The sequence below is a fragment of the Cnephaeus nilssonii genome (genome assembly GCF_951640355.1).
Source record: "Cnephaeus nilssonii genome assembly, chromosome: 7".
NCBI classification, from domain to species: Eukaryota; Metazoa; Chordata; class Mammalia; order Chiroptera; family Vespertilionidae; genus Cnephaeus; species Cnephaeus nilssonii.
In genome coordinates this window covers 53,748,323-53,760,375 of record NC_137078.1, presented here as the reverse complement: position 1 = coordinate 53,760,375, position 12,053 = coordinate 53,748,323, and the positions used below count along the sequence as shown (strand labels likewise).

The 12,053-nt window shown below is 36.9% G+C and overlaps 1 protein-coding gene across 4 annotated transcripts in view; it reads right to left on the bottom strand.

Moving 5' to 3' along the window:
* Positions 1-12,053, bottom strand: part of LRRC40 (leucine rich repeat containing 40) — a 50,200-nt gene that overhangs the window by 37,652 nt on the left and 495 nt on the right. For 3 of the 4 annotated variants that reach the window (XM_079776032.1, XM_079776034.1, XM_079776035.1), the window contains exons 2-5: positions 8,147-8,328; positions 6,694-6,767; positions 4,330-4,459; positions 1,083-1,206 (exon numbers count right to left, since the gene is read on the bottom strand). In XM_079776032.1, coding sequence (XP_079632158.1) covers positions 1,083-1,206; positions 4,330-4,459; positions 6,694-6,767; positions 8,147-8,328 — 510 coding nt within the window. Of the gene's footprint in view, positions 1-1,082; positions 1,207-2,258; positions 2,291-4,329; positions 4,460-6,693; positions 6,768-8,146; positions 8,329-12,053 lie in introns of all 4 variants that reach the window. The other variant, XM_079776033.1, reaches the window with a different exon arrangement.

The following is a 12,053-nucleotide window of genomic DNA, read 5'->3' as shown; positions in this document are numbered from 1 at the left end:
GCAGGGGAGAGCAGTTGGGGTTGACCAGGCCTGCAGGGGAGGGCAGTTAGGGGTGACCAGGCCTGCAGGGGAGGGCAGTTAGGGGCAATCAGGCTGGCAGGGGAGCAGTTAGGCATCAATCAGGTTGGCAGGGGAGTGGTTAGGGGGTGATCAGGCTGGCAGGCAGAAGCGGTTAGGGGCAATCAGGAAGGCAGGCAGGCGAGCAGTTGAGAGCTAGCAGTTCAGGATTGTGAGAGGGATCCCGGATTGAAGAGGGTGCAGGCTGGGCTGAGGGACACACCCCTCTGTGCACGAATTTTGTGCACCAGGCCTCTAGTTAGTTCTATAATACTTTCAATATGATGGCTCAGTTGCCGAGACCAGTTTGGCTCAGTGGATAGAGCGTCGGCCTGCGGACTCAAGGGTCCCAGGTTCGATTCCGGTCGAGGGCATGTACCTTGGTTGCGGGCACATCCCCAGTAGGGGGTGTGCAAGAGGCAGCTGATCGATGTTTCTCTCTCATCGATGTTTCTAACTCTCTATCCCTCTCTCTTCCTCTCTGTAAAAAATCAGTAAAATATATTAAAAAAAAAATATGATGGCTCAGTGGAAAACTGTAATAGAAGCACTAAATTTTAACTTTTTTAAAAAAAAGGATTCATAATTTAGGCAAAACTAGACTATCTCTTGTCATTATTAATTTGAACCACAAGGAAGCCACAGCGATGATATAACCATATGTCATAGATAGGAACACCTATGAGAAGCAAATAACCTCCTAGTGAATATTGAATGAAAGAATGAAAATATAGCACAGCTCAAAACCTTAGTCAATTTCTCAAATATAAAATTTTATCACAATTTATCATCATATTTTCTTTTCCTTTTTTTTTTTTATATGCCAAAGTATCTTTTTGGTGTTGTTGAGGAAGTTAATATATAATAATGGCCTGGAGAAAATCTGACTAGTTGCTATTGTTTGCATTTACCACCATAAAATCTATTATTTTACTTTTCTGCAAGTATCTGTATTAAAATTTATTTTGATAAAAGTAAGTTTCACCAACTTCAAATATATGTATTTTTTTAAAACTGAGATTTACTTTTCATTCCACTTATTTCTGCTGGTAAATTCTTCAGTTGATTACTGGAAAGATTGAGTCGCACCAGACTGGATAGAGAAGAAAATCTAGCAGGAACAGTTTTAAGACAATTATTTGAAAGATCCTTTAAAAAGAGAAAGACAGAATGAATGAATGAACAATAAAAATAAATAAATTATCCCTAAAGGGTATTCCAGAATTATGCAAGGATTGAAACATTATTTAAACATATATATATATATATATTTCTGAGGCTATTTTTTAACTCTCCTTCACTGAGTTTCACAAATAATCAGTCATTACCTCAATATTCTGTGGGCCCACTACATACCCAATAATGTAGCAGAGAGAAATCAGAATAAATTCTGACTTCAGAAACAGTTTATAAAAAGTAAGTCATGCTCTACTATGTATCCTATTTTCAATACGAAAAATCCACTTGTTTATCAAATATTTATTGACTGCCTGTGATAAATAGGGCAAACTATGGGTAAACTGTAATACGAAATGAAATATAACTTTGCAAGAAAGAAATATTCTTGGGGGGAAAAAAGGAAACTAAAGCTGAAAATATGGCCATTTTAATTTTCGATGAAAAAATATTCCCTCTTGATTTTCTGCTGACCTCACTAAGTCTGCTTTGACTAAGTCTAGAAATCCACTACACTACTACAGTATTCATTCATTCAAGCTTGCCTAATTAATCTTTATACCACAATGTTTCTTTTAGTCATTGTTTCTTTTTTACCTTTAAACGGTTACACAAGAACTTGCTTTTTGAAACTCCCTTTAAAAGACAATGTTATAAAACAAATAATTCTTCTTATGATATTTGAATTCTGTGTAAGTAATCCATTAGCTATCAGGAAACTGTTAGGTAGGGCCAATAGTAACAATGAATAGAAAAAAATAACTTAAAGGAAATGCTCTCTGAAGACTTTCAATTAGTCTAAAATTAAACAATTGTATTCTGTAACTCTAAGTAAATCAAGAAGATACAAAAAGGTAAAAATGCTAGATCAACATTTTTTAAAATACTATTGTAAACAATAGAAAATAACATATCATCGTAATCTATAACATACAACACAATAATCTACAACTCCAATACTCTAAATTCTAAGAATTAACAGATTACTAATAAATGAATATTGTATAATATTAAAAGTTACTGACACTAAATGCAATGTAGTATTCTGGATTGGATCCTGGAACAGAAAGAAGAACATTAGTGGAAAAACTGGAAAAATCTTAATAAAAGCTATAGTTTAGTAGTAATGTTGTACCAATATTAATTTCTTACTTTTTACAAATGTCCTATGGTTATGTATTATGCTAACATTAAGGAAATCTGGGTGAAGGGAATACAGGAACTCTACTCTCTTTATATTTCTACTAGTGGCCCAGTGCACAGATTCGTGCACATTGAAAGGAAATTAATTAGAAGAAAGATTCGTACAGTAATTACGTTGCTGCAAAACATTACATGTCAAAATAGTATATATAGTATTATAAAATTAAAACACGCATGCGAATGGCATCAGCGAGAGCTTTATATGTATTGAGCATGCCCGAGTCAACGTTTATTTTTAAACCGCTAGTGCACGTCTTATGTACCGGGTCGGTCGGATGGACGGTCAGTCAGTCACTTAACCTTTTATATATGTAGATAAATCTAAAATTATTCCAAATAAAAAGCTTAAAATAAAAGTTCCTGCTAAAGAAAATATATTAATTCTACACAAATTCATTTTAAATAACTCAAATCAACAAATTACTAAAAATGTTAAACATTTAATTATTGTAGTTAATAATTAAATTAGATCTAAAATTTAATTAATGTCTAAATAGATATTTATACTGCCAATTCTTCAGTAAATATTTATTAAGTACCATTATACAAAGTTAGTTTTTACCTAAGAAATAGTACCAGTGTAAATTATTACAGATACTTATACTTTTAATGTTTTAATATATTGTTGCTCACATTATGGTTTATTTGATACTGAATCCTTAACACAATTCTCATTGAAACATCCTTTCATTATGCTACCTGTAATCCAGGAACCTATTCAAAGAAATAACTGGGAATTGCTGTAGTTTATCAGGTGTTTTTTTTCTGCTATAGACTCTTAAAAAAAATTCAATTGCTCCCTTTTTCCATTAAATTCCTAAGAAAATCTCTCCTTTGCCATTCACTTTATCTACCTAACTTTCCAAACCTTATTTCCAATCTAACCAGATTGACAGAGATACTGAAGGAATGGTTGAAGAGAGTGTGTATTTTGATTTCAAACACTAGAGGAGATAATGGGATATATCAAGAAGGATGTTTTTACAGAAAAAAAAAAGAAGTAATTTTCCCTTAAGAAATAAACTTTGAGGCTAAAATGACATAAATTAGTTTTCCAAACATGTAAGAGGGAAAATATAATACTAAATTACTATGTGGAGTAGAGATTATTAGAACATCTGATCTAATATAGCTAAAGTCTTTCTGATGGGATACCTTACAGTGGAATGTTATTCCTTCAGTGGTAAAGTGGGGGGAAAAATATACTTTGGAGTCAAACTGGCTTATATTAAAATCCTGAATTCCTTACTTATTAGTTGAATGACTTCCAATAAGTTGCTTCTTTTTATAAGCCTAGTTTCTTATCTATAGTAGGGGATAAAACTATCTACCTTGCCATATGTAAAGCACAAAACAAAGTGCCCATTGTTTCTATAATACTTAGTAATATGATTAAAATAATATTTCTATTGCTTTACAGTTATCTCTTCTTATTAAGATGTGACAGAGATGTAATAAAAATTTTGCCAGATTATGTTGCCATTTTAAAAAAATAGAGCAAAAAGGCAGGCCTTAAGGGATTACCTGGGTAATCAGAGGACAGGAAGGCTACAAAGTCTATAAAGGAGGAAGTGGAATTGGTATAGAAAAGGGAATTGGTATATGCTCTAATTTGTTAAGCTATAAAAGCCTCTAAATAACAAAGTGATTCTCATCACCCCTTTCCCAAACTCTATTCCTAAATTAAAACTAAGGAGATTTCATACGAAAACAAGAAAAACAAATTTACAATTACTAATTTAACGATCTAACCGAAATGCATACTTTCTGGTAACCTAATCATATAATCAGTTGCCCATTTCCTCATGATTTTAATCATACATAAAGAGTCTCAGCCTAATGAAAAATGTGATCATTCCCAAATTATACAAAAATTGGAAAATCACAACTTACCAAATCTTCTAAATTGAACAGTTGTTCAAATCCCTCTGGTATAGAAGTTAGTTCATTATGCTGGAGATACAGGCCCTTCAGGTTTCTGAGATTTGTAATTTCTTCAGGGAGTATCTTCAGTTTGTTATGGCTATTAATAAAATAAATGCTGAATCATCAGCTGACAACTTATTAAATATTTATAAAAGTTTTTTTATGCTGACCAACTACATACTCATTAAAAACATGAAATATGTTTACTAATATTAAAGTTACCAAGCTTCATATCCTAAAGTAATCAAATTGAGGGTTTCAATGGAAAACAACAAAGAAAAGATTTTTAACCAAATAATTTGTGAACTTTTGATTGCTGCCTTATAATCAACTCTTAATTTTACATATAGTGTGAAAGGATACACTGGATTCTTACAATTTTATATTGCACCTGAGTTTCAGAATTTTTACAAAGATGTGCACACACACACTACAATGCAGCACATCTTATATGAGTCTATAGCAGAAAAAAAACATATGGGTTATGTTTTAAAGTTATCACCAAAGACAAAAATAGCTGTTTCTGTCTGAGGACCTGGCATGTCCATTTGAATGTAATATAAAACTCCACTCTTCTTTGTACCTAGTTTTAACATTCAGCTCAGTCCTTCTATAGAGATATTTAGCTTACTGGTTTAAGAGAAGTCCCAAGTCATCGAGGATGACACACTCCCGGATAATTAAGAGATGACTTAGGTTGTTCCCAGATTTACCTCAACTATTCACATGGGAATTCCACTCTCTTTTCATGCCACATACAATTATTCAACAGATAATGGAGAAATGTATAATAGGGTAACTAACAATAACCTTAAGTTATATTAAAATAGAACTAGTTGAAATGAAAATGCCAAAAGATGTGTTCTAAAATAAGAACCACTAAAAACTGTCAAAAACTGGTTACTACTGTTGGTTATGTAATCAAAATCTTTATATATTTGATGGGGATCTAGTTGAGCAGAGTAATTCTAGCTATATACTTCCTCCATTTCTTTTAATCATTTATTTCCTCCATCCTAATGTTCATACTCGGAAGCTAAAAGTAAAGCCACATGCACTCTATTCTCCCTCACCTCTTCCTCTCAATCCAACCTAGTCTTGCTTTTGCAAGCCACACCCATGCCTTGACTTGTAAGGGGAAGTTCTAATACAGTTCTAAACAATTAGCACCTTTTTTGTGTACAGATAATTTTGTTGATTTATGGTGATTTTAAGGTTTTCACCAGATGAGGACTGTTGTTTGAGGTACTGTTTTTCCTCAAACCAGTTAACATAACTTCATCAATGAGTACCAGAAGCATATCCACAGAACCCTAGGAGTCCCCAGAAAACATTAACAACCACTAATATCAAAACCATCAAATTTTTCATCATTAATAAAAGAACTGTTTTCAGTTTATTCCTATTGCTTAACATTTAGATATTTTTATATCAAAATAACTTAAAACTTCAGATATGAACAAAGAGGTTTTCTAAAATAACCACATAAAATTGTTTCATAAAACAAATTTTTTAATTCTCACCAGAAGATATGTTTTATTGATTTTTAGAGAAAGAAGAAAGGAGAGAGAGATACAGAGAGAGAGAGAGAGAGAAACATCTATCGGTTGCCTCCCACAAGCCCCAGAAGGGATTGAACCCAAAACCTAGTAATGTGCCCTGACCAGGAATTGAACCCCCAACCTTTTTGGTGTACAGGATGACATGCCAACAAACTGAGCCACCAAGCCAGGGCAAAACAAAAGTATTTTTAAAAAATCAACTGGCCTTGAATCTGTAAAACCAGAAAGTATGTAGACAATTCTAAAACAAAAAATAAAAATAACCTGAGAATTAAAACACATTCTTATTCTGCTTTAACCACTTTCTAAGGTAATAAAAAAAATACTTTAAAGTGTTAGAAAAAACATTTTTTTAATATATCTTTATTGATTTCAGAGAGGAAGGGAGAGGGAGAAACAGCAATAATGAGAATCACCAATTGGCTGCCTCCCGTACGCCTTCTACTGGGGATCGAGCCCAAAACCCAGGCATGTGTCCTTGACCTGAATCGAACCTGGGACCATTCAGTCCGCAGGCCAACATTCTATCCACTAAGCCAAGCTGGCTAGGGCTAGAAAAAACATTTTAAAGAATATCAGGTAGAGAGCGCTGGTGGGGGGGGGGGGGGGGGGGGAGGCAGAGAGGGGATTGAGCAAAAAAGAAAAGAAAGAGAGAGAACTCATGGACATGGACAACAGTGTAGTGATTGCATGGGGGTGTTGGAAGAGGGCATAGAGGATGGAAAAATAAAGTATAAGTATTCTTTTAAAAAATAAGTTTAAATTTTACCTGACATTAAGTTTCTGAAGATTTTCTAATTCTCTTATAGCAGAAGGAAGTGATGTCAGCTGATTGTCATGTATCTAAAAGTTATTAAGAGAGTCAATATCTTAATCTTATAATTAACCATATATTAGCTTTGTCATTGTACAAAATTCTTCAACAATAATCCCGTTCTTCTAATTCAATAGCATCGAGTTGAGTATTGGAAATTTGTTCTGTGTATAGAAGAGGAAAAGGAGTTTGAAATTGATCAAACTGCTGTTCAGATATCATGAAGTTACATCATCACTATTAAATATAATAATTTAAAAAAAAACTTCACCTGAGTGGAATTTCAATCTCAAATGAGAGATGGGAGGGTTAGAAACTAACAATAGTCCTCTGATGGCAAGATTTATGTCAACATATATAAAAATAAATGAGAAGTGGGTGAGGGACTTCTCTCATGGTTTCAAAGAATCGTATTGTTTCCAAGGTACCAGGAACCTAAGCCAATCCATTCATTTTACAAATAAAAAAACCCAAAAACTAGAAATCTGACTAGATCCAACTTTTCATGTATGAATTGGAAGAGAGTCGATGTTCCTAAGTTAAGGACATCAGAAGTATATAGATTGTGAAATAAACTATTCACGCTTTATCACATGACATGGCAACTAGAGACTAAAACATAGTCCCTAAATAAACACACAAAAATTTAAGTTCAATAATTGAAGTCAATGTTGAAAGTTATATAAAAAAATTTAATCTTAAGTGCAGTTGATCCTTAAACAACATGGGTTTGAATTGTACGGTTTCACGTATACACAGATTTTTTTCAAGTACTGTAAATGTATTTTCTCTTCCTTATGATTTTCTTAATAACATTTTCTTTTCTCTGGCTTAACTTATATGGTATGTAATACATATAACGTGATCAACATATGTTAATCTACTGTTTACATTATCGGTAAGGATTCTGGTCAACAGTAGGCTATTAGTAATTAAGGTTCTGGGGAGTCAAAAGTCATACATGGATTTTCAACTGTGCAGAGCCTGGAGTCCCTAATCCCTGCATTTTTAAAGAGTCAACTGTATTTGTTTTAATGTCCAGAATAATAATATTGAAAATTATAGCAATAGAAAAATATGAGTAGCAGCAACCACTTGTTAAATACCAATTCTGTTTGTAAAACAATGTTTACAATTAGGTAGTAGTATCAGTCCTAGTTTACAGATGTGGAAAATGAGACACAAAGAGGTAACTTTCCCAAGTTTACACAGCTATCAAGTGGCAGAGCCAAAATTTGAAGTGTGATGTTCTGACTCTACACTCCTAACCATTATGTTATGTCTAATGATAATTTGTTATTCTTCCTTGTGTTTTACCAAGTGAAATGGGTTTTCTGCTCATCAAAGCCTAAATTTAGAATTAGAGTCTCTTTACCTAATGACCCATATTTATAATCAGTCAACTTACATCAAGAACAGTGAGTGCAGGTAGGAGTCGGAGGTCATCTGTGAGTGACTGAAGTTTATTGTTGGATATTATTAATTTGGTCAAATCCGTCTGTTCCCACCATCGCTCAGTAGCACTGAATGAAAGATTCTGATTAGCTTCCTCAGGGATATCCACATTTATTCTCCAGACACACTGAGGCACTATTTCCAACACAACCAGACCCAAAAGAAGGACATAAAACAAGCAGTTAGATTCTAAGTGACATACTTTTATAACAGCTATTCAGTTTACCTACTGAAAAGCAATTGCTGAAACATTTAAATAAAAGAAAAAAATAATTCAAATAAGTCAAATAACAATGACTTGTAACTAGGTTAGAGTAAAAGTTGATTTTATTAAAAAACAATATGTGAGCCCTAACCAGTTTGGCTCAGTGGATAGAGCGTCGGCCTGTGGACTGAAGGGTCCCAGGTTCGATTCCGGTCAAGGGCATGTACCTTGGTTGCGAGCACATCCCCAGTGGGGGGGGGGGGGGGGGGGTGTACAGGAGGCAGCTGATTGATGTTTCTCTCTCATTGATGTTTCTAACTCTCTATCCTTCTCCCTTCCTTTCTGTAAAAGAATCAATAAAATGTATCCTTTTAAAAAACAGCAATATGATATGTATTTTACCTATTACACCTCACTTTTATCTTTATTCAACTATATTTACTATACACGCAATCTACATAGCACCTAATGGGGAGAAAGAAGGGATTCTACCATTAAGCTAACAGAGTAACAGAAGGCATGAAAATCAGTATTTATAAGGTAATGTTATCAATTTCATAACAGAAGTGTGTATTAAGTCTGAGAAAGCATTGGTATTAACAATAATAGCTAACAATAATAATAATAATAGATAAGATGTACAAATAACAGGCAATTTTCTAACATACTAACTCATTTAAACCTCATAACAACTCTGTGAGGTAGGTGCTAATACTCTTCTAGTTTCATAGATGAGAAAAATGGGACACAGAGATAATTAGAATTTACCCAGCATTATACAGCTAGTAAACACCAGAGATGGGATTTAAACCTTGGCAAAGCTATATAGTCTTGCCTCTCAGTGAGTTGGAAGGTATACCTGATTTTGGTAGCTGCTAATTTATCTGACATATTCAACAGAAATGATAACATATGTCCACACAAAGACTGGACTTGAAAGTTCATGGCAATTTTATTCATAATAGCCCAAAACTAGAAAAAACTCAAATGTCTTTCAATAAGTGAATGGATGATTACCTATCTAAAAAAGCCAAAGTGACTGGTTGACCCTTCGACCAGTAGCTATGATAGGCAGTGACCACCAGGGGGCAGACACTCAATGCAGGAGCTGCCCCCTGGTGGTCAGTGTGCTCCCACAGAAAGAGTGCCGCTCAGCTGACCAACAGGCGCCAGATGCTGGGCTCATGGCTGGTGAGCGCAGCTGTGGCGGCAGGAGCCTCTCCTGCAGACACTCCCCCTGCACGCCCCTCCCCCATCCGGACCGGGACCAGGAACCACATCGGGACTGACTGGGAGCAATCCTGTGGCCACTTCTCAGTCATGGGCGCGCCGGTATCACCCTAAGACAGGTGCACAGAGACCACAGTGGAGCGGCAGTGAGCTTACTGAGCAGTGGTGGCAGCACAGCAGGGCCAGGATGAGCAGGAATGGCGCCCGGGGCCGGCTCGGGCTCCTCCCGGGCTACCTGCCACTTTGCAAACCACTACATCCCTCGGGGGATGTAGGACTGCTGGTTTCTTTAGCCGATCCCGGGAGGCCAGGCCAAGGGACCCCACCGGTGCACGACCAGTGCACAGATTCGTGCACCGGGCCTCTATTTTAAAAATAAAAAGGATGAGTCTCAAAAAACAAAATAAACAAAACAAAAAAACAGTATACTAAGCAAAAGAAGTCTAAAACAAAAAAAATCAGAAATGTAAAATTCCATTTAAATGAAATTCTGGAAGAGGCTAATCTCTATTTGTGTGGAGCACTGGGTTAGATTGACAGCAAAGGGGCATAAGAGAACTGTCAAGTGTTGGAAATGTTCTATAACTTGATTGTGGTAGTGGTTACACAATTATACATCTGCCAAAACTCATCAAACTATACACTTAAAATGGGTGCACACACTGTTTGTAAATGATACCCCAATAACATTAACTTGAAATAAAAAAAGATGCCAATTTTTAAAATCCAGACAATGTAATATATTAAAGTAACCTTATGCGTGTGTGTGTGTGTGTGTGTGTGTCTTAAACAAATATCCACATATATGCGTGTGTATATATGAAGGAGAAAAGACTTGGAGTATAATAACAAAAATTTATTATTTAACAAATGCAATCCTATATAATCCTATAAAATAAAAGCCTAATATGCAAATTGTCCCCTTGGGTGGTCATTCGACTGAGAGACAGGGAGTTCAACCACTCGCTATGACGTGTGCTAACCACCAGAGGGCAGCGCGGAACATGGTGGGCGTCAGCAACGCACTGCGACCTCTTGCTGGCTACCTGGGGTGGGGGTGACGGGGACGGAGGTGCGGTGAGATGCGGGGTGTCCACCAAGCTCACTCTCACTCCCCCTGCTACCCTCCCACTGGACTCCAGGGCTCGCGTGCCAGGGAAGCCCCTGCGCTCAGGTGCCGGGTGCCCACAAGGAGCCTACCCCGCACCCACGCAGCCGTTTCTGGGTGAGCGGGCCACAGCCACCGGGACTACAGGGGCCAGTTGGGCTCCCCATGGGTTCGCGCAGGAGCCGGTCTGCGAGGCTGTCTGGGAGAGAGCGCGCTGCCCGCCCAGCTTCCGTGTGATACCGCTGGGTCCAGAGGCCCACGCTGTACCCTGGCCCATGGCGTCTGGCTGAGCTCACCACATCTCTGTGTGGGGACTCGGGCGCCACGACACGGAGGGGGACGCACGGGGGCCCCGAGGGCCCAGAGGTCAGCTGGGACCTGCCCTTTCACGCCAGACGCTCGTGCTTCGATCACCACCCAGGCCTAGGGACCGTACCAGTGCACGAATTTTGTGCACCAGGCCTCTGGTTCTTAATAAATAAATTTGAATAAAGCTCATGTTAAAGTGCTTATGTGACTATGAATTGTTCTAAGTGTCACTTTGCTTCCTGGGTACTTACCTAGTACAACATCTGGAAGAAACACAGAGAGTATACAATTAAATAAGTATGTGGCACTCCCCATTGCCTCTCTGACCTGGGACCTCTGAACAGAGTCTTACAGGAAGCAAAGGAGTGAGCCTGTCAGGTATAAAGGAAATTTTTTCAAGCTTTGGGAAAACCAAGTGTATATGCATGTCGTTTTAAAATACTTATATTCCCATAGATTAAAAGCTTTGTCGGGTAAAGCAGAGATTTTATGTCATATACCCTTTCATTCATTCAGCAGGATTTCTTGGTCTACTCTACACATGCATGGCATACACAAAAAAGCAATCATTAGAAGGAAAATGTAAAGTTTTAATACCAGATAGCCTAAAACCTGACTATAATTAGAGGAAAACATTACGGGAAGGATGATATATTGTCTCACTCCCCACTTCCCACTACCTTCCAGAGAGTCAGAAGGGCATCTGGCTATTGATTATTCACACAAGGTATCCAAATTTGTACTTGAGCTTTTATCAGGTTTCTCAGGATGGCCCCAAATTCACTCTGTATGGCATCTATCCTGACCCGCAACTTGGGAAATATGCTCATTATTCCTTGTATTTTAGGAATGCTGAGGTGCACAAAGAAAAGTGTCTTGTCAGGGAACAGTGGCATTCAGAAAGTTCACAAAGGAGCTGATAGTGTACAGAATTTTAGATCAAATTAAAATGAGGGAAATGAGGGCCAAAGAAACAAAGTATTTGCCCATCATTTGATAGCTAATTTA